This window comes from Girardinichthys multiradiatus, chromosome 8, assembly GCF_021462225.1.
Source record: "Girardinichthys multiradiatus isolate DD_20200921_A chromosome 8, DD_fGirMul_XY1, whole genome shotgun sequence".
In the NCBI taxonomy this organism is placed as follows: domain Eukaryota; kingdom Metazoa; phylum Chordata; class Actinopteri; order Cyprinodontiformes; family Goodeidae; genus Girardinichthys; species Girardinichthys multiradiatus.
In genome coordinates this window covers 25,646,565-25,668,026 of record NC_061801.1, presented here as the reverse complement: position 1 = coordinate 25,668,026, position 21,462 = coordinate 25,646,565, and the positions used below count along the sequence as shown (strand labels likewise).

At 38.4% G+C, this 21,462-nt stretch overlaps 1 protein-coding gene across 2 annotated transcripts in view; it reads right to left on the bottom strand.

Moving 5' to 3' along the window:
* The window catches only part of aak1b (AP2 associated kinase 1b), a 36,132-nt gene that overhangs the window by 3,779 nt on the left and 10,891 nt on the right, over positions 1-21,462 (bottom strand). The window contains exons 5-20 of one of the 2 annotated variants that reach the window (XM_047373474.1): positions 19,446-19,567; positions 18,181-18,262; positions 17,800-17,932; positions 15,970-16,073; positions 14,066-14,148; positions 13,737-13,897; positions 13,207-13,328; positions 12,663-12,998; positions 12,373-12,515; positions 10,590-10,783; positions 10,407-10,496; positions 9,086-9,175; positions 8,642-8,746; positions 7,948-8,091; positions 5,957-6,064; positions 1,559-5,677 (exon numbers count right to left, since the gene is read on the bottom strand). In XM_047373474.1, the coding sequence (XP_047229430.1) occupies positions 5,577-5,677; positions 5,957-6,064; positions 7,948-8,091; positions 8,642-8,746; positions 9,086-9,175; positions 10,407-10,496; positions 10,590-10,783; positions 12,373-12,515; positions 12,663-12,998; positions 13,207-13,328; positions 13,737-13,897; positions 14,066-14,148; positions 15,970-16,073; positions 17,800-17,932; positions 18,181-18,262; positions 19,446-19,567 (2,118 nt within the window). In that variant the 3' untranslated portion in view covers positions 1,559-5,576. Of the gene's footprint in view, positions 1-1,558; positions 5,678-5,956; positions 6,065-7,947; positions 8,092-8,641; positions 8,747-9,085; positions 9,176-10,406; positions 10,497-10,589; positions 10,784-12,372; positions 12,516-12,662; positions 12,999-13,206; positions 13,329-13,736; positions 13,898-14,065; positions 14,149-15,969; positions 16,074-17,799; positions 17,933-18,180; positions 18,263-19,445; positions 19,568-21,462 lie in introns of those variants that run through there. The other variant, XM_047373473.1, reaches the window with a different exon arrangement.

Below are 21,462 nucleotides of genomic sequence, written 5' to 3'. Positions count from 1 at the left end.
ACATGGGCTTAAACAGTTTTAGAACCCCCAGTAATGGACTGGCGACCTGTCCAGGACGTGCCTCGCCTCTGGCCCAGTGTCTAGTGGACATTCTAAAAAACAGAACATCTTGCAATTTTCCTTTCATGAAAGAAATTGAGCTAAATACCAGATCAGAATCCACTTAATTATTTCTTAATGCTGCAAGTTTGTACAGGTGACATGTTTGCTCCATAAACAGGCCAGTTTGGCAGACAGATCCTTTTACCAGAGATCCACACTGCAGAAAGAAGCCCAGAAATCCAAACGACTTTCTATCAAAGAGGCTCGCACCATTTTATCCAGGGGACACGATGATGATTTCTCAATAAAATCTATTTGATTTCCGTTCTCCAGAAAATAGGAGGATAAACCTCTTCAGTTTTCTGAATCTTCTACATTTATAATGTAAATGTTTTACCAGCATTTTACAGTGTTAACTCCATAAACTGTTCAGCGCCTTTTGTATTAATGTTCTTAAACTTATGCAGTAGTTTTTACAGCAGAATAGTTTTTTGTTATATTACTACATAGGCACTTAAAGCCACTTTTATTTTATTACTTCAACATTTGGGTTCCTTCAACTATAAATAGAAACATTTCTCTTCACATTTCCATCCATTTTTCTGTTTCTAAACATAATTTGCATCTTTGTGCCTTTTCCACTTACACTTCATTTAAATCTTCATATCCTTGCATTCTGCTTATGTTTACATTCAACATAATTAGATTGGAGATCCAGATACTTAGATGCAACTTCTGACAATTTACTCATGAAAATGACTTAACGTAGATTTTTTGATGAGAAGCAGCTAAATATTTTAGGAGTGCCAAAAGCAATGTATTTTACAAAGACAAGTGTAGCTTTACACAGTTTAGTAGACGAAACATCTCTTTTTTCCATAAGGAACTAAGGTAGAATAACTTTAAACATTTGAAGAGAAGATGTGTCGGGTTGGGAAAGTATTCATACCCCTTTAACCCTTTCATTTTGTTAAGATACAACTACAAACTTCGATATATTTTATTTGTACAGACCAACACAAAGCAGTGCATATGTTTCTGAAGTAGATTGAAAAGGAAATGTGGTTTTAAATGTTTTACAAATAAAGAAATCTGAAAAGTGTGGCATGCCTTCTTTTCTCTGATAAAATCTAAATAAAATCCAGTGAGACCAAAAAGTCACCTAATAAGTAAATAGGGTTAGTCCATCAGTGTGTATTTCACTCTCAGGATAAACACAGATGTTATTTATTTAAGGCAGGGTTGTGTTATAAAACATTATCACAAGCTTTAAATTTGTTAACGCAAAACAACCCAAAACATACTGTAGAACCACACCTACAGTGGAATGGATCAAAACATATTCAAGTGTTACAATGGGCCAGTCGAAGTCCAGACTAAAATCCAATTGGCAATCAGCAGCAAGCCTTGAAAATGGCAGCTCACAATCTGACTGATCTTGAGCTATTCTGCAATGTCTGAAAAATGTCTCTAAATGTGCAAAGCTGGTAAAGACATACCCCAAAAGACATTCAGCTGTAATAGCAGTGATATACTATTTATTCCAACATGTATTTCCGTAATACAGGTCATGAGAGAACTCACGTAACAGGATCTGGTGCATGTGTCAATAAACACGATGTTAAATTAATCTATGGACTCCAGGTCAATGAAAACTACACCATGTATACTGAATGTACTACTTTTTGTTGCTCTGTCACACAAAATCCCAATCAAACAAAATACATAAAAGTTTGTGGAACAGTTCAAGAGGTGTGAATACTTCTGTCAAGCTCCATAATCCAAAACAGTCTTTGGTCCTGAGTTTATCACTCAAAATACTGACTGTGTTTGACAAATGTAAGAATAAATAGCCAAAAAGTTAACATTCACATTTGTACTTTATTAGCCATCCCTTTATAACTCTTAAATTATCTCACAAAAATAGGAGCACACAGTATCACAGCTCTGAAGCAGTTTGGGCCATAATGACAAAGAGGCATCTCAAAAACACTTGACAGTATCAGATAAGTGACAGCTTTCATTTTGGGGAAAATGACAGAAAGAAAACCACAAATCTGGGGCTTCTGTTTCACACCAGGTACTTGTCACGCTTGGCTTTAGTAATTACAACAGCACAGTAACACTTAGAGGGAAAAAGCTTGGGGACTTGCATAGGTTCAGACAGTAACTGCAGATGACTGATGTTTGGCGGAAGGAGCAGAAACAGGATCATGGGGTACATTAGGCCTTAAAACCGTGCATGCAGCAGCTCCGGTAAATATAACAACCAGGCTTTCAAGATGGCTTCCTGTGTTTGTTTTTTTCGTTTGTGTCAAAAAGATGTTCAGTGAGCATTTTCTACTCAAACTTACAGCAATATATGGGGAAATGTTATTAACATCTGAGTAGGTCATTTAAAACCTTTCCTTTTGGCACAAATTGTGAACTCTGCACTTAAAAGATGAATATCCTTTCTACTTAAATGCTAGCTATATTTAAAACAATATTGCACGTAGGTAGTTGAAAGGAGACCAACTACGACATTTTTTCAACATAAAACAAAGATATTTCCAGATCTCCTTCTTCTCTCCTTGGCAACCCCAAAAGTAAAACTTGTGCTTTTTTTAGTTCCTTCTTGTAAATAATAATTAAAAACAACAAGTGAAAGCAGCCATTTCCATTGTAATCATGTATTAGAAGCGTGAAACCTTTATTTTATCCTTCACAAACATCTATACAGTTCTGACCTTCAGTAATGTTTATAATGCTGTGCTAATCACGCTTCAGCTCCAGCAGCAGGGCTATACCTCCACAGAGCCCCTAAACCATTAAATACAAGACTATTCTGTAAACTGTACAAATAAACACATACTTCCAGAGGACGGGGGACAGGGGAGCAGTAAGTCGGCGTGCAGCATGAGATGCAGCTCCGACTTTCTGAGAGAATTTAGGAGAGAAGGAGTCTGTGCTTTCAGAGGAGATTTAAGGACAAACTGATCATTTCTGCAGCAAACACAAGAAGACTACTGGAAAAAACATCCAACATTTCAGAGTCCACGCACGCACACTTATCAGAACACTGTATACCAATGCATGGGACTGTAACATTCAACAACACAGCCATGCTTTTTGATATGAATCCTGTGGTCACTAAAGCAAGCCCAAATAAAAGCCTTAAAAAGCACAAAATCAAATGAAAGTGGGACCAAAAATTCACGCGATTCAACTCCCCCTCTTTAGAGTGACTGCTTTGAATAAAAATATAGTCGCCCACCTGTCCATGAAAACCGACCAAACACAGACTCTCGTTTCTTTTCACAAGAGAGGAATAAGACATGGGTTCAAGCCTAATCTTCCAGGCTGGACAGAGACCAGGGTTATCATCTATACATTTTAGCATACTGACAGTTTCAGAGTATTTATAACCAAGAAGAAAAATAAAAAGATCACGTCTGCACAGAGGAATGACATTTTCAGATATTCTTTAACATTATCAAACAATTTTGATGTTAAGAATCATATATAGATTTTTAATAGAGACTAATATTTATTTCTTACATTCATTCTCTAACACTCTATTCATATTAACATGTATTAACAGCAAAACAATGTCATATATATATAAATATATCTGTATATATATGACATGTACATCAGATTCACACATAAAGCAATATGTCTTCCACGTGTAAAGCTTTATGACAATGACTTGATATATACGGTCTGGATAAGAGCCTGCAGATATCTATTTACATAAATAAGGAGTAAACAAATGTGAGGAATGTCGGAGGGATTGCACAATGTGGACTAAATGTGTGAAAACAAAATAGTGAGAGTGTGGAAAAATATTCGCCTAATGAGATTTCTGTCAGTGCCAAAAAATAAATTGAGTGTGTTGTACATATTTATTTGCTACTTTTTCTCTGCTAGGTCCTAATATTGTTAGTTTATCACATTATCATCAAGATTGCATGCATTTCAATAGATATGGTACGCTGCTATCGATACCCTGATTTCTGATTTAGTTCCAGTACAACCTTTCTTCAGGAAAATAAATCTTAATCTAAAAATAAAAAAAGCAAAGTAGAATAGGTTGGAGCGAATATTATTCATACTGCATGGCTGGATGTACAGCACCTTGCACAATTATTGGCACGTCTGGTACAGATGTCTTAAAAGTATTAAAATCAATTCATGTGTTATTGTGGTGGCATAACCCCAACACAGAAGAATCCAACTTTTAGCTTGAGTTACTTAGTGAGCAAAAGTTACTCATCACAAACTGTGGAGTGTCTGATTAGTAATGCATGCTTTTGTTCCTCGCTGGTGTGTGCATACATAAATGATGCAGTGGCGAAAAGGCACAATGTTATTACTCACTTTTAAAAATGGGAAAGACAAGAAAACATGCGATTCTTCTAAGACACATGTATGTTGACCTTCAAAACTCAGGAAATATCTGCAAGCAGCTCTGCACAGATCTATGGTCTAAACATGTGCCGGTGTGATAACCTAGAGGCTGCAGTCCAAATAAACTCCCAGCATTCAGCTGCTTTCTCAATAAAATAAAGGATTTTCTCGATTAGTTCATAAAACCTTGGTATACCTTGATACCAGTCCATGCTAACTACAGTCAGAGCAACTATTGAGAGTTTAACACAACTGGAACTGCGGCAAACATAACAGGTACTTAAGTTTATTTTGCCACTTCACATAGCAAGGAGGGAATCTTTACTAGGGGTGCCAATAATTATGGAGTGTGCTGTACTTTATCTTTGCATTGTTGTCCTTGTTGCTTCTAGGGTGACTCTATGGGTCCTTAACATTATGTGTTATGACTCTTCTGCTTCCAGATTTTCACCCTAAACTACAGCAGCTTTAAAGTTGTACAGATCTTCCATCCAACAGCTCCGTCTGACATTTATGCATCTGTGCAAACCAGGCTACGTGACTTCAGATTCAGAGATGTTTGGCTTTGTTACCTCAAATAAACCTCGTCTGAATGAACAATCATTGAGATTTTCCATGGTTTTTTTTTCTGTGCAAACAAACTCAGGGAGAAAAATCTAAGAAGGCAAATCACGACAAATTCACTTGTGCACGAGAACTACAACCACTTAGAACTATGCTTATTTTACATTACGACAATGATCTTTTTTTTGTTTGCTATTAGACATAATGCAGTATTCTTCAAACAAACTGGTAGCTTTTATCCTGATTGACAACAAAAAAACTACCATGACTAGCCTTGAAAATGGACAGTGAATTGGCTGCTTGTTCTCAATGGACCATACATAATGCATGGAGACTGGAACAAAGCTGAAATGTTAGTGTGAAGATGAGAGATGAGAGGTGAAGAGATGGCGGATGTTGCTATCGATGAAAGAAAGCAGGAATGAAGAAGCGCCGACAGGTGAGGGGCATTTCTATAATGAAGGGGGGAAGTCAGGGGGTACAAGGAGCTATCTATGTCAACACTGCTGATTGTTGTTATGCTATGCTGGACTATTATCCAGAGTTACAGCTTCTACGAAGGAGGAAGGGGGGGCCATCTACAAGTCGATGAGCTGGTCCACCAGCATCAGGGAGCGGGCCAAGCTGGGCAGACTGGATTCAGAGCCACCACTGTTACTGCGCGAGTGGCCTCCTGAAACTGGCCGGAGAGAAAGGGGGAGGGGAACGAGATGAGTACGGGCAAACAGAGGTGGGGGAAGAAGCATAGGAGTGGGAGTCACAACAGGCAAGGAAAGCAGTCAGAGAGGAGGAGGAGAAAGAAGAAGAAAGAATTTACCCCATTACAACTACAGCTTTTCCAAAAATTACATCCCTACGTTCTTATTTGACCGATTAGATTTTAACTTTTCTGTTTCGACCAGCATAAAACGTGACTTGATCCACCTAAACCTTTCTAAATAAAGTTTTAAAGACATACCTTGGGAATTTTTTCGGCCTGTGACGGGAATAGGATCAAAGTCATCCTCTGTGGCAGCCTCTGCACTGGTTGGCTGGGCCTCAAAGTCTGAGATCAGGAGAGACGAGTCTGCAGATGAAAAAATAAAGTTCAGATCAACGAGGGAAAGTTTGAAGAAAAATATGATATAAACGGCCACTGTGAAGATTTTGCATAACTCCAGCAAGATAATGGTGCTTCCTTCAAATAAAAACATGAACAGCAATAACCAAAATGATTTTACTTCCATCAGTAAATGATGCTCTGAAATCGGCATCTTTTTTATTGCAGCACAGATGGCCGTCAAAGTATGCAGACAGGAAGTGGGAAGACATGCAGCATAGGTCTCCAAGGTCGGGACACGATCCTGGGACGTCTGCGTCGAGGACTGAGGCCTCTGTAAATAGGTCGCATGCTCTACCGCTACGCTATGTGCTGCGCCCTGAAACCAGCATTTTCAAGCTGCTCTGAAGGTAAGAATCCTGTCTGATGACATATTATGAGAGGGAAACGGTGATTTGTAACTGGACTCAGCTGGTGCACACAGCCAGGCTGTGATTCAGAAAATACTTTTGTTCACCAGCCAAGAACCAACAGCTAAACCCCAGCTGTGCAGTTTTTAACTTTACACAGTAAAGTCTTACAGATGATTGCTGACAGCTCAGGAACTCTCAGCTATTTAAAAGACTTTAAACTTGATTAAAGTGATTTAAAGACCATTACAAGGAAGTCAGTAATCTAATATGAAGAGAAATACCCTGACTAGGAAACAGTGGATCCAAAAAGTTCAGAATGAATCAACCTACATGCTTTTTACTGTCAAAACCTTTAAAGAGGTGAGATGATAAATTGGATTAAAAAACATAGAATATTTAGTATATTTGTAGTCCTGAGATAAAAAGGGTTTGTTCTGGGGGCTGAAACAGAACACGTAAACATTTTGAAATGGTTCAGGAGTGTTGCTGCTTGCTAAGGTTGTCTATTTGAGCTATAATCCCAGGAGTGGAATCAGAGCAGTTCGATCAACACATTTCTAAAGAAGGCAGGTGTCGATACTGCACTCAAATGCATGACCTCAGCCAGGGTGCCCTAAGCAATCCAACTCACTTCAGGTTTAAAAGGGAAGGTAATGAATTGAGATGCCAATTCCTGTCATGATTCGTGGACAAATGGATTTTCAGGCACAATTTGATACGTCTAAAGATTACTGAGGTGTCCTCCTGCTGGAGGAAAAAGGAACAACTTATCTGCAGGCTCTGAAAACAAACTCCGTCTGTGATCTCAACAAACTTGGAAGATGTGAAAGGACAAAGTGATCCTTTACAGTGGACATGGTCCCATGATATGGGTCCTTGTCCAGCTTAGCGACCAATGGTCAAAAGAAACGAGTCTTTGTGTCACATCTTACACTCAAGATACATAGAAAGTTATTGATCACTAATTGGAAATTTCTTGAGACTACGATCAACTTTAAATAAAGCATAAATTAGAAACTTGCTTCAGTCAATTACTTTAAAACAATTATTAGGGTAAAAGAATAAAAAATAATGATATTTCTTAACATTGTAACAAAGGGGGAGGCTGCTGTATCTAAGATCTTCAACCCACCTGTGAATCAAAATACTCGACTAGAGCAGCTGCATCACATCAAGCAGCATTTTAATCCTCTGATGTTAATGCATTTCTACCTCTGAGAACCTACAGCTTGTAAATTATTAAATACCAGCTTACTGTTTGCTTTGTTCATAGTTTACTCTTTCAGAAATCAGATCCAGAGCTGCGTCTTCCAGCTGCTGACAATGAAAGTCAGGGCCTGCCACAGCTGAACAACAAAGACACATTTTACCCATCCCTTAAAAAAGTTGCTTTCTTTGGAGGAAAAAAAAAACTTTCTTAAATCGTCTCAGAGTACATTCGTTAAACATACCTAAAACAGTGTATGTTTACACTTTGTTGAGGCCCCTCCATCTTACCCCCTTTAGGCTGTACTGAGTCTCCAGAATGCAGGCTGAAATCTTCAAGAGCAGAGGAGACGGAGGAGGTGGCGCTGCTCGGTGCTGCAGGTGGACCGGAGATGAGAAAGCAGCCGAGGAGAGAGTCGTTTGCAGTGAGAGGGTCTGGGACAGAAGGGATGTTTTACATTAAAATGAGACCCAGTTAACAAAACATCTAAATGCTCAGTGTAATATGCTACATAATCTTCGAATATGTTTTTCTGAAAGCTGTTAAAAATCCTGTTTTTAATATAAGCTGTCTGCCCTTGCCTAAACGTTCTGTTAAATCAAGTATTAATAACAATGTAGGTCTATCGAGCCACCAGGGGCAGCAGAGAGACAAACTCTAAAGCTGCACTTACAGCTGAATGGAGAACAACATTCCTGGATAAAGAAAAAGGCCAGTTTAAAATTTGTGTTGATTCATTTGAAACCAGTTCTTTCACACATTTGTGTGACCCACTGTTAATATAAAACTATTGATTCTTTTACTATCACTGTACACAGTTGATAAGAACGTTTTCTCTTGATAAATGCGGACAGAGGCTGCTGTTTATCTGGGATTTTAATGCAGTTAAGCTGCACTCAATAACCCTAAATGTTTTTTTATGTTTTGTTTCAGCCTTTTTTAAGCTAAAAAAAACCCAACGTTAACATATAAAAAGACTCGTACCTTTTACAGACTCCACAGACCCTCCAAAAGGATCTGATAATGACAGCAGATCAGGAAGCATGAGTGAAGACGTGTCAGGAGATTTGAGTCCTTCAATCAGCTTCTCTGCAAACCAGAAATAAAACAAAATAAAAACTTAATGGTCCAATGTCCAATTCATTCAGAACAAAGCAGAAAAAGTAGTAGAATGTGCCTAAGATGGAACTTCCAAACAAACAGTAGCAGATCTGGAAGATGTTTGAATTCCAACTCCAGACATTTCCAGCCTGTACAGAAACCTGTGAAAATGTGCATCACTTTTATTGTGCTAATGTCTCAAATGTTGCAGTAAGCTTTCAAAAATTCGGGTTCATGTGAGAACAAAAAAGGGTTTTAGTTCGTCAAATTTTAGGACCAGAAAAAACGCTATCGATCAAGTCACTGTCATCACAAAGGGGTATTTACCAGGAGCATCTGACAGTTCGAGGATATGGAAAGGATCTGGGACAGCCAAAAGAGAGGCTCCTGATTCCAGAAGAACAGACGGCCTTTCAGCTAGGACAGAAAGACAAATAGTTCAGGAATGATATGTAATCAGAATAATATGCAATTGAATATTCAGGCTTTAAAACATATAGCAGAAGAAACCCGACACTAATGATTCATACAAATGAGGCTGAAAACTGAGACCAATGAGGTGTCGTGTCTCATAATGCAAAACCACTTAAAATGATAGGAGTCTAAATCACTCAAGTTGTCGTCATGATCTCTATCATTCACTGAACTACATTCCTGTGATCAGTATGGCACTCTCATGCTTAAAGAAACAACCTTTTTTTATTATTATTATTAAACCTTTACTTATACAGCTAGTCTGATTGAGACACGAGTTCTCATTTACAAGTGACCTGTCAGAACGTATGTAACAATGCATACAGAACAACAATACTTACTAAAACACACTGTCACAATGTTTAAAATACTAAATAATTATTTAAAAAATAAATAATTAAATAAAAATGTTAGAACAAGAAATTTGTTGTCTGCTCTGGATCATTCTAAGTTTAAGTTAACAAATTTTTATTTCAGTTATTTTCTCACCCTTTAAAATTAAGGCAGTCAGCATATATATTTACTTACAATAGAGCTGATAGTTAACATCTTTTAATATGCGTTTATGTGTTAATCTTAGCTCCTTATTTAATTAACAGGCGAAACCCTGCAGGGTGTTTCTCTCTATCTGTAAATAAACCTCAGAATCAGAATCAGCTTAAATAACCTTCACAACACTTAATTTATAACAATGGAAACATATTTTAAATGCCATTTTCCTATGATAAAGATATCCGGTTAAATACATTAGTTTACTGGACCGGGGGGATATTCCACTTAACTCCTCAAACATACAGAGCAAAGCATGTCTCCTGGAAATGGATGAAAATGAAAATAATGCATCACAACAACCCATTTCATGCCTTATGCGACATTGCTGCAGAACTTTTTATAAACCTATCTGAGATGTCTAACCTGTAAATCAAATCTGAATTGTTTTTAGAAAACAATGCACACTTTTGCAAGGTGATTGGTACAAAGTCCTGTTGATAGTTTCCCAGAACCCTCTATTGTTTAGCACTTTAAGCCAGACTGTTTAAGTTCTTGTCTCCAAACTGTGACTTTAAAGCAAAACAAAAGCAGTAGTCTAAACAATCTGAAAGATGCAGACTTATAATTAAGACATCCACCATAAATAAAAACGGCAGTAGAAAAATCTTGAATTTGTAAATACCGGTCTCTTGAGGAGTGTTTTCCACAGACGAGGCCTGCAGTCCGGGAATCAGCTCTTCAGAGGATGTTGCCTCAGTATCTGACAGCAAAGCTGTTATAAAAATACCATTTATTGCTCATATCAGTGTAAGAAAAACAGTTAATTAACTGATTCTAACCTTTATGCAACAATACAATATTTTACCTGCAGCCTTTTTGTCATCTGGTTTGAATTCCTCAGCATTGAAGTTGGAGAAGTTGTCGTCATCAAACGGGTTCCATTCTGGCTGTGTGGGGGTGTTGGTGGAACCAGCGGCTGCAGCTTTGTTTTCGTCCTGAGCTGCATCGCAAAGGCTCGGCTGAACATGGTCGGCGGTGTTTGGTTGAGATACAAGTGATCTATAAGAAAAAACGGTTGTTTATAAAAGCAAAGCAAGTTTATGGTGCAGCAGTAGTTAAATGCAAATATGTTTCGGCTAATTTCTAATGCTTTATATCTGTATAACAATTTAAGGAAAGCCAACGCAGGTTGCTGCAGACTCAAATTTCTAGATTTCTTTGTTAGTTTCACTCCTTTTTAACTGTAAATACAAATAATAATTTAAGAACTTATCGCAGATATTTGTAAACTGGGCTGGTGTTTTATGCTTCTCACAAAAAATAAGGCAATTTGGGTTTGGTCAGATATGTCTTTGTTTCAGTAATGCTTCTTATAAAAACTCTTTTACTGTAGGAGAGTCTGTTCATTTTACTTAAAATGGTGCCACATAGATAAATAAAATGCATTTGAGGGTTGAACTGCAGAGCGGAATTGTGAAACTCGCCAAAACCTCTCTGTGCCAAACAGATTATTAAACGTCTGTATGTCATACATTACCAGTTTACCACGGTGGTAGAGGAACTACCTCCCCCTTCTCTAACAGTCACATTTTTTTTTTTTACGTATTTTCTAAATAACTCTGAAGAGTTATTTAGAGGAAAACAGAAATCAACGGTGGTGGTTTGTTCCCGTGTAAGGAAGCTGGTATGGGCCAAAACTATAATGTACCTGGCACTTTGCAGTCTAACTCAAGTCTAAAGTCTTTATTATTTTAAGTAATTTGGGAGTATGGCGCAAGCCTAAGGTTGCACATGCAAACTCAATAAGTAATCATCTTAAAAAAAAACCTCATCTCATAAAAAGGATTGTGGAAAAAAGTACAACTCGTGCTTGAATAACTATTAGATCTGAGCATGTTTTGATCACTGGATATTCTCTTCAGAAAGATTCCTTATTTAATAACAGAAAACGCAACATTTCATGTTGAATTCAAGCCACTTTTCTTTTTGTGGTTAAAAACAGTTGAGCAGAAATAAGAATTTTGTTTGCTTTTCTTTTCAAGTTTGAAATACACAAAATCACAGCCAAAGAGAGAATACAAATCTATATATCATAACTGTGTGGGCTGCTGTTTCTCCTGTTTTCAAGGGCGTCCTGGGTATTTTTTAAGAAAAAAAACAAAAAAACAATAGATTTTAGATATGAATAAGTACAAAAAAATGGCAAATTTTTTAACTGTATGTAAGCCCAAAACACCCTCACCTACCATTTAGGGGAAGTGACTTCAAAACATGGAGTTTGCTTTGCAAGCGCAAGTTGAGGTATGGAGGGTGAGACAAATGAATAAACAAGCCAATTTTAATTTCTCTTTGCTGGTTTTTCTAAAATGTTGTTAATTTAAATATAAAAAGATCATCAAACCAAATTACAATTACTGCTGGGTGAATGTTATTTATATTTAAAAATAAAAATACTTTTTACTTTCATTATCAGTTTTGGATGAAAAAATCCAATTACCAGAGCATGTACAGACCGCTTAGGAATCACCTTCAGCATGGATACCTTCAAATAATCATGCCCAGTATGAGCGTAAAAAGAGTTTAATGTAATTTTTATCTCTTTATTATCATAAAACCGTAAGAATTTATTTAATTAAAACGGCACTTACTGACTGAGGCCAACGCTTCCATTTGCTCCTTGCAGAAGCTGTGTGGAGTCACTGACTGGAGCTGCAGCAACGTTCGCTGCTGCATCACTCAGCACACATTGGTGACCACGGTCCTCAGATGTCTTTGGAGTCTCAGGTGGTGTCTGTCCAACAGACGAATAGAAATAAATAACTAGAGCGTCAAAGATTAGCAAATGTTTTACTGAATGTGTAATGATCATAATGATTGTGTGAAATGTGTGCAGCTTTAGAAATAAGGAATTAAGTTCTGAGGTTGCTTGGCCTCTTACAATCTGAGGTGATTTTTGGCTGTTCTCAGTGGAAGCAGGCTGAGTTTGAGCTGGTATCTCCTGCTGCTGAGCTGCTTCTGGTTGTCCTGGTGCTGGTTTGCTCGGAGAAGGTTGAGCCTCTGGCTGCTGAGCCTGACCTGGCTGTTTGCGTCGCGCGGGTCGCTGAGGTGCGGCTGGGCTAGATGGAGTCTGCGCTGCCTGAGGGGGAGCAGAGCTCACCACAGAAGGAGAAGGTGTGGCCTGTTGCTGGGATGTTGGCTGTGCTTGTGGTGCAACGTCAGCTTTGGCCACTTGTGATGCTGCGGAGGCTGCTGCCTCTGCTCCAGCCGCTGCAGTCTGATGCACAAATATATGTAACACAATTCGTTACAACTCAAGAAAAAGCTGGTTTTTATAGTACTTTCAAATAACAGTTTTTTAAAAATTGTTTTGATAAAATAATGAAGATGATCCATTATTTCCCACAGCACTTTTTTTCACACTAGGAAAACAAACAGAAAAAATTAAAGTTTTTCAGGAATCACTTTCAGGACTGCGTCTGTACCTGCTTCTGTGAAACTGCAGTCTGACATGTGTTGGTTTGTGTTTGAATGAACGGCTGAGGCGAAATCTGTGCCCTCTGCGACTGGAGAGCTGCAGCTGGTTGGGAGAGGTCTAAATTGACTCCTGTAGGATGGAAACGCTGCACATCATTTTCCCTTCTACATACAAACATGCAAAGTTTCATATGCAGTTGCAAATACTGTTTTATTTGAATTCATAGTAACATCAATCCAATTAAAATGTTTGAAGGAGAATAATTTCACCAGTTAAAAGCTCATAACTAAAACCTGACATCACCTGAAGCGGTGGTACAGAATAAAAAGAAGCGGTGAAAATGTAATAATCACAGTGGCCCTTTAATTAGATTGCTTTAATTTTCCCATGCATCACCATGTGTACTTCATCTGGCCCTGTCAAGAACTCAACTTTTCCAAACAGATGTTGTAGGATTTATGCATTTCTGTAATTTTTTATCAAATATTTAAGATTTTTCTTGTGACAGACAGAGTGATGGTGGAGTGAAATACATACCCACAGGCTGAGCCGCAGCACCAGAGAGATTAGCCCGCTTGCGAGGGGTGAGGGCAGCAGGCTGGATGGGTAGGATGCCAGCAGCAGGCTGGGTGTGCACGGCTTTGGGCCTCTGACGAGGGGTGATGGAGGTTTCAGTGGTGGGAATTGGATCTGTGAGTCTGATGGCAAAAGGAAGCATAAGTCCCTTATTGTTAATCGTGGCAAACATAGTTAACATAATTATTTTATGAGTATCAGGATACTTACTGACTGTGAGTAATTAGTTATACGAAATGTGGTGTCACTACAGCTTTAAAGGTATTACAGAGTAATGAGGTCATGCTTGCCTGGGTTTAGTCTGGCTCTTCTTTGCTGCAGCAGCTTCACTTGCTTTGATTGGCTCAGGAAGTGTGGAAGGAACTGGAGAATTCTAGTTTATGAAGGAAAAGGCAAATCTTGACAAGGAAATGTGCATAGAACTTTGAACTACATGCACAAGATAAATTAGAAACTTCACTGCAGTTAAGTATCATGCAACTTGTTAAATGGATATTTCTGTATTTTTGAATCGAGATTCTGGAAAAAGGTTCTGATTTGGTAATATCTTACCTGCAGCAGATAACTCTCTTGATGTCTTTAAATAGTATATAAAATGTAGTGGCTAGTCTGAGCACAGCCAAGAACAAACAACTCCAATCTAAAATATTAAGGCATTTTATGCAAAAGTATTATATTGAGCCCTTAAGACAGACTTTTTGTCATATAGGCCAACATAGACAAGTTAAAAGTACAAGAACATTTTTTATATTTTTTAAAATTATAAACTGCAAACAATCTTTATTAATAAGTGTTTTTCTTTCTTATTATTTTAACCTTTTTTCATCTTACATTTTAACCCAACAATAAACCGAAACGGTTTAATTTTTATAAAGTGGAAAATTATTGATGTTTCCAGAAAAATGTATCTGTAGGTCACTGGAGAGCCAAAACTTAAAAAAGAGCCTGACATGTTTGCCTTCTTAGAAAGCAAGGCTTACAATTAACTATATCTGTTTGGGTCGATTGTTTCCCATTTTCATGGTTTAATTTTAGCAACATGAAAAAGGATATAGGTCACTCTTTTTTCCAAAATACTTGCTATATTCAACAAAGTTTAATAAACGGGCCTACTTTTAAGTAAAAACTGTTGGATGTTTGAAGTAAATGAGAGACAAATACTTTCTGTTGTACAAAACATTTTCCTTTTTAAGAATATTTTAATATGTTTGCGAAAATCTGTGAAAAGTGTCCATCTGCATCATCTGCCTTTGATGGCAGCCAAATTTGTACAGTTCCAGATCTTCTGTCGCAGGCCGCACTAAGTCATTCCAATGGCCACTAATGGCCCGCGGTCTGCATTTAGGATATCCCTGCTATAAATTATCACCATGTTTGCATTCTGTGGTTATTTTCGATGATTAAATACATGAGAAATAAGGTGGCAGAGCATCGGTTATCTGTTGTACACTTCCTGTATGAAACATATACTGAGATCATACTGAGAAAAGAACATCTTTAGTGAATAGATCTTAGTTTGATAAAACAATTTTAAGTCTTGATTTCATTTGTTTATTTTACCTATATTCTTTAGTTAAAGTGTAAACTTCAAATAAGTTTTTAAATGATTGAGATCATTCAGTGGGAAGGTCAGAAATTCATCCTTCTGGTTAATTCTGGTCAACAAACCTCAGTATAGATAAACCTAGCTTAATCTCATTCCACCAGTGTAAAAAATCAACAAAGCAGTGTTCACTTAAACAGCTACAATTATATTTAAATCTGGCAGTTAGTTAGATCAGAATCACTTTACATGTTGTGTTCTCAGTGGCCGTCTCCCACAGGAAGATCATTGGTGGCGTACTGCACCCTACCTTTAGTTGCTGCATAAATTATGTGCTTCTATATTAATACTCACATAATGCAAACATGACAACAGATTACTGATTCATAAAACAGTGTTCACATAAACAACTATGATGATTTTGAGACCAGAGATGTTTTAAGACAGTAAAAGTCAGCTTTGGTCTTGGCCCATCCTAAACCTAACATTAGCTTCAGGCTCCAGAACTGACAAAATTAAAATGCAAAGAGCTCCATCTGCTGTAGTTAAGATGTTGACTGCTTAGAACTTTTTAATTAAACTTCACTTCTGACAAGACTGACATGTCTTTCCATAACTGATGAAGTGTGTTTGTCCTGCAGGGAGACTGACCTTTACATTCTGAACAGGACAGGTCCGCTGAGCTAGTTTAAAAGCAAAGTAGGAAACCTGATAGATATCTGGTCTTTTGTCAGGGTCTGGCTCCAGCATGTACCCTAAAAAATATAAATGTGAAAAAAACATTAAAATCTCCAAAACCCACAGTGCCTTCAAAAGTATTCACCCCTTTTGCTTATCAACCTATGTTGTTACATTCCAACCTGTAATTTAAATGTTTTTAATCTAATTTTATGTGATGAATCAGCACAAAATAGCCTAAACAAAAATTACCATGTGCATATTTATCCACCCCCTTAGCAATGAAGCCCCTAGAAAGTTCTGGTGCAACCAATTACCTTCAAAAGTCACATAATTATTGAAATGAAGTCCACCTGTGTGGAATCCAAGTGCCATTTGTTATGTCAACATAAATGCAGCTTTTCTGAAAGGCCCCAACAGGCTGCAACACCACTAAGCAAGAGACATCCCACCATGAAGACCAAGGAGCTCACCAAACAAGTCAGGGACAAAGTTGTTAAGACGTACAAGTCAGGATGGGGTTATAAAAATATCCAAATCTTTGAAGTTCCCCTGGAGTACCATCAAATATAATAATATATCTAATAATCTCCAAATGGAAAGCACACGGTACCACAACAAACCTGCCAAGAGAGGGCCGCCCACCAAACCTTACAGACCGGGCAAGGAGGGCATTAATCAGGGGTGGCACAGAGACCAAAGGTAACCATGAAGGAGTTGCAGAGTTCCACAAAGATTGGAGTATCTGTCCATAGGACCACATGAAGCTGTACGCTCTATAGAGCTGGGCTTTATGGAAGAGTGGCCAAAAAAAAAGTTATAACTTATGCCATTTTCCATGGGCTCTATTTCGGCCGGTTCCACTCAAATTGGCCTGCTTTGAGACTGTTTCGGTTTATTCTGGCCTGGTACTGGCTTTCTGAGCACCTGCTCATCAGCAGGTCTCATCGGGGCTGAGCAGGGCAGAAATGTGACGTGAATAGTCTGCTGTTCACTGATTGGCCATGAGCGTGGTCAGCTGTATGTCAGCAGCATGAAAAGGCGATCGTTGAGGTAGCAGAGAGAATGACGAGCCACAGATTTCACAACACATCGCAGTGCCGGAAAAATGCTCAAAAAAACCCAGGAGTGACTACACAAATATTAAGGACCACCATGGAGCAGGTCAAATCGATGGCCGTGGCGGTGGTTTGAAATCGTAGACGCCATTTATGGCCATCGTATCACAAGTTATGGAAGAGGAGGGGGGCCTGGACTCTGCAGCCTCACGTCATGATGTGCGATGGTGAGCGTTTATTTCACTTTTCACAGCACACGACGCTGACAGCCAGAGGTGAGGGTGTCAATGGAAACACGACAGGTTGTGTGCCGAGTAGAGTGAGGCAGAGCGGAGTGGAGCCGCACAGTGCTGGAACCGCGAATAGAAAAGAGGTATTAGTGTTAAAAATAAGAAGACATGTTTAAGTTTGCCAAATGCCATGCGGGCGACTTCGCAAATGTATGAAGGATGGTGCTCTGGTCAGATGAGACTAAAATTTTAATTTTCAGCCACCAAGGAAATCGGGTCATATTTGTTGTTTGTTTTACAATAAAAAATAAATAATATTACATCTTCAAAAAGTTGCAGGCATGCTCTTTACATGAAAATGTGCAAACTCTCCATTGTAATTCCAGTTATTTTGAAGCAACAAAACATGAAAAATGCCTGAGGGGGGTGAATACTTCTACAGGTCACTGTAAAAGACGAAACAAAAAAATATGGACTATGCTGAGAGCAATGAATATTATTTGACAGGTACTAACGAATGAGGCAGTGAAGATCGTAAGAGTAACGGGAATTATCTGGAATAGTGAAACTGCCATCACAGATGGCCACCTGGCTTTCACCAAAGGGGAGAGTGAAGAAGCACAACTTGTACAGCAAACAGCCCAGTGCCTGCAGAAAAAAAAACACCACATGCACACCCATTGACAGAAGAGAGGAAATGAATGAATCCAGAAACAAGAAACATTTTTCCAACACCAAAAGTTGAGAGAAGATCACAAAATTATTTAATAGGATTAGATTTACTCAACATTACCATGTAGTAGATTTAATGGGTTCATTTATGATGGAGCATAATCAAACATAATCACACAGTGATCAAGCTGTTATTATCACAAATGACTTTCATCTATACTCACCCAGATGTCAGCCTTTGTGGTTATAATCTTATTGTTGTAGAGGTTCACCATTTCTGGAGCTCGATATGATAAGGTGGTGTATCTAAAACAAACATTAAAACCAGTTAGAATAACAGATTTTACTATGGGACAAAATAAAACACTTTAAAATGTGTTTTTTTCTATCTGCAATACAAATTAAAGTTTACATCAATATTAAAAAAAAGCAATCAAACTGAAACAAAAAAAACAGCCATGTTGCGAAGATCCCAGAGCTGGAGTCTACAGAACAATTGGATGCACATTTAATTTTAAACACTGCCCCTTAAGAAAAGTATACCCTTTAATTTGTCTCATTATAACCACAAACTTCATGTTTTTTAGCTGGGATTTTAGGTTATAGACCAACACACAGTAGCACTTAAAGGGGAAACAAAGGATGGATTTTAATTTTTATATAGAAAAAAATAAATAAATAAATAAATTTTTAAAGGTCTGCTTTTGTATTCAGCACCATTTGATCTGATACCCCAACATAAAATCCAGCGCAACTAATTGCCTTCACAAGTCATTAGTAAATAGTGTCTACTTCAGTTTAATGTAAGTTCAGTACAATTACAGCTGTTTTGTGGAGGGCGTAGAAATTAGTGAGCAAACTGCGTCACACACCACATAAAGGAACACAGCAGATAGATCAGGGATAAAGGAGTGCAGAAACGTCTCAGGGAGAAGAATTCAATCCATCATCCAATAGTAGAAAGAGGTCCTGTAAACCTGCACTTAATTTTCCTTTGGGATTAATACAGTATTTTCTGAACTGAACTGAAATTTGAAATAGAGTATGGGACAGCAGCAAACCTCTTAAGAGATGGGCGTCCACCTAAGGTGAAAGTCTTTGAGAGCATTAATCTAGAGCAGCTGCAGAGATCCACAGCTCAGGTGCAAGGATCTGTCTGCAGGACAACAATTAGTCGTGACCTCTACAAATCTGACCTTTATGAGCGAATGGCAAAAAGAAAGTCAGGTTCGGAGTTTGCCAAAAGCCGCTGAATACAAACGCACACTACATTTTTCAGATTTTTATTTGTAAAAAAAAATAAATTGTGAAAACATTTTTTCCTCGGCTTTATATTTACGTTTATCAATTTCATAAAATTCCAGAATGATGAAATGTTTATGGGGTATGAATTATTTTTAAAGCTGTAAACAGTATTTATCAAGTTAAATCAACATTAGCTACAAGAAGTACTACTATAGGAAGGTTTCATATGTTAAGAGGCACAAACTTTTTGATTTCTTCCTCCACAGTTGCCACTCCTTCGGTCTGTGGGTTCTGGAAGTTGTTGGTGGCGCTGCCAAAGTCACACAGTACATAATGACCTTTGTCGTGCAAGAGGATGTTCTCCACCTGTAGATGCAAGGATATTTTTTTAAACAGATCTTCAAAGCAGAATTTGTTGCAGACAGTAAGAGGTTTCACAACAAAGCAATTAACCATCAATTAGAAATCAGATACAAGGCATTTTATTTTGCAAGATGTGCATTTGAGATAACATTGAGTAGAATGCACTAATTACTACTCCCTCTCCTGGATCAGTTTAGGCCCCCCATCAAATGTGAGGGTTTATTTCCTCCCCGCCAAACTCCCTGCCGGTGGCTGGTGTCTCTGCCCGCTGGTCTATCGTTGGTCCTCGGTGTACATGGATGGGTGCTTTGGTGTGTGCTGGCTCACTCCCAGTGGCTGCTTGGCAGGGCCTGGGTCCCCTGGCTCTATCGAGCCTCTGCTTGGAGGGTGATGTGCCTCGGGGTCTCAGGTCTCTGGGCCCATGGCCGGATCTGCTCCGGCGCAGACTGAGCCTGTGGGCTCCTTGTCGCTGCAGCTCTCTGGGGCTTCTGCACTGTGGCTGCTGGTTGGTTCCCCTGGGACTCTCCTTTGCTCTTCTCTGGGGTTGTTGCAGTAGTCCCGGCGGTGGTTCTCCCGGACTTCCCGTGCTCTGGGGGGCCTTTGGATGTCCGTGGCTCAGATCTCCTGCGTGTCTGTCTCGGGTCCAGGGGGGCAGGTCTGTGGCTCCCCACACTTGCTATTCCATATTTTTATGGAGAAACCTTGTATACACAAACACGCTCACATTTACACCCACAGGTGTTTAGATTCAGGTGTTAACAGATACACAAATGTTCTATATTAGGCCGCAGTTACCACTAAATGCATCTTGCATTTATTAGTTCTGTACACTTTTCGGTGAGATTGCTGTTATTATGTATGTTTCTGCAGGCGTAGAAGCAGTCTAAGGTGTTATCTTCTATTCTCTTCATCCTTCTGTTTCTCCTATATTCTTTTCTCCTTATGTCCTTTGTTCCTTTTTGCCCAATCTCTCTCTTTCTTGCCTCTTTTTTTCCTTTTCATTTCCACCTCCATTGCAATTAAAAAAATCCCAAAGCTGTTTCTAATGATTGTTATATATATATATATATATATATATATATCTCGTGTGGCGCATTAGCATTATAGCATTAGCCGTAATGCTCCATTTGTGAAAGTAAATCTGTCAGGCTTCTTCTTGGCACTCAAGACACAATTCTGGGTGCCGAACAGGACACGTAAAGAAGAAAAAAAGAGCTGATTAGCTAAAAGCGGCCTGAAATCTAATGACACTCGGCTTGACCCATGCAAAGCAAACTAAAGACGCAAAAAGTAAATTTTCTAAAAACCATGTAGGTAACCATAGTTAATTTCTTTTTCAGATCTATTTTGTTACCATAAATTGTTCCGTCCACCTATTGGGAGCTCTCTCAGTAACATGTAGCTCCAGGCTACAGGGTCTGCTCTATTTTTTGAAAGAAAAAAATATATTTTTATTATTGCAAATGCTTTATTTTGAACAAAAACTATCAAATTTTCCACTTAAAAAAGGTGTTTGAAAAAAATTCTTAGTGTGCCATCAATTATTGTTCTTAGAGAAAAACTTAAACTAGCTCAGAAAACTGCAACAGGTAAATCTTCAAAGATAAATCAAATCAATCACAGTACACTCCTGCTACCTTTACATTAAGGCACACAAGGTTGGGGCAATGGTGAATACAAACCTACAATTGTCAGAATGTCTAAACATTTGTACTGCAAAAAAGTTGTTTCCATTTTAAACAGAATTACCAAGAGACAGTGACTTAAAAATCAATGAAGCTACATGGCTCTATTTGCAGAAGGTGAAGTTATTTCAGGCATGCCAACCAGTTATCTTCTTCTCTGCTATTAGACCAATGAATAATTAAGCGAAGCTTCCTCTCACACCGACACACCTA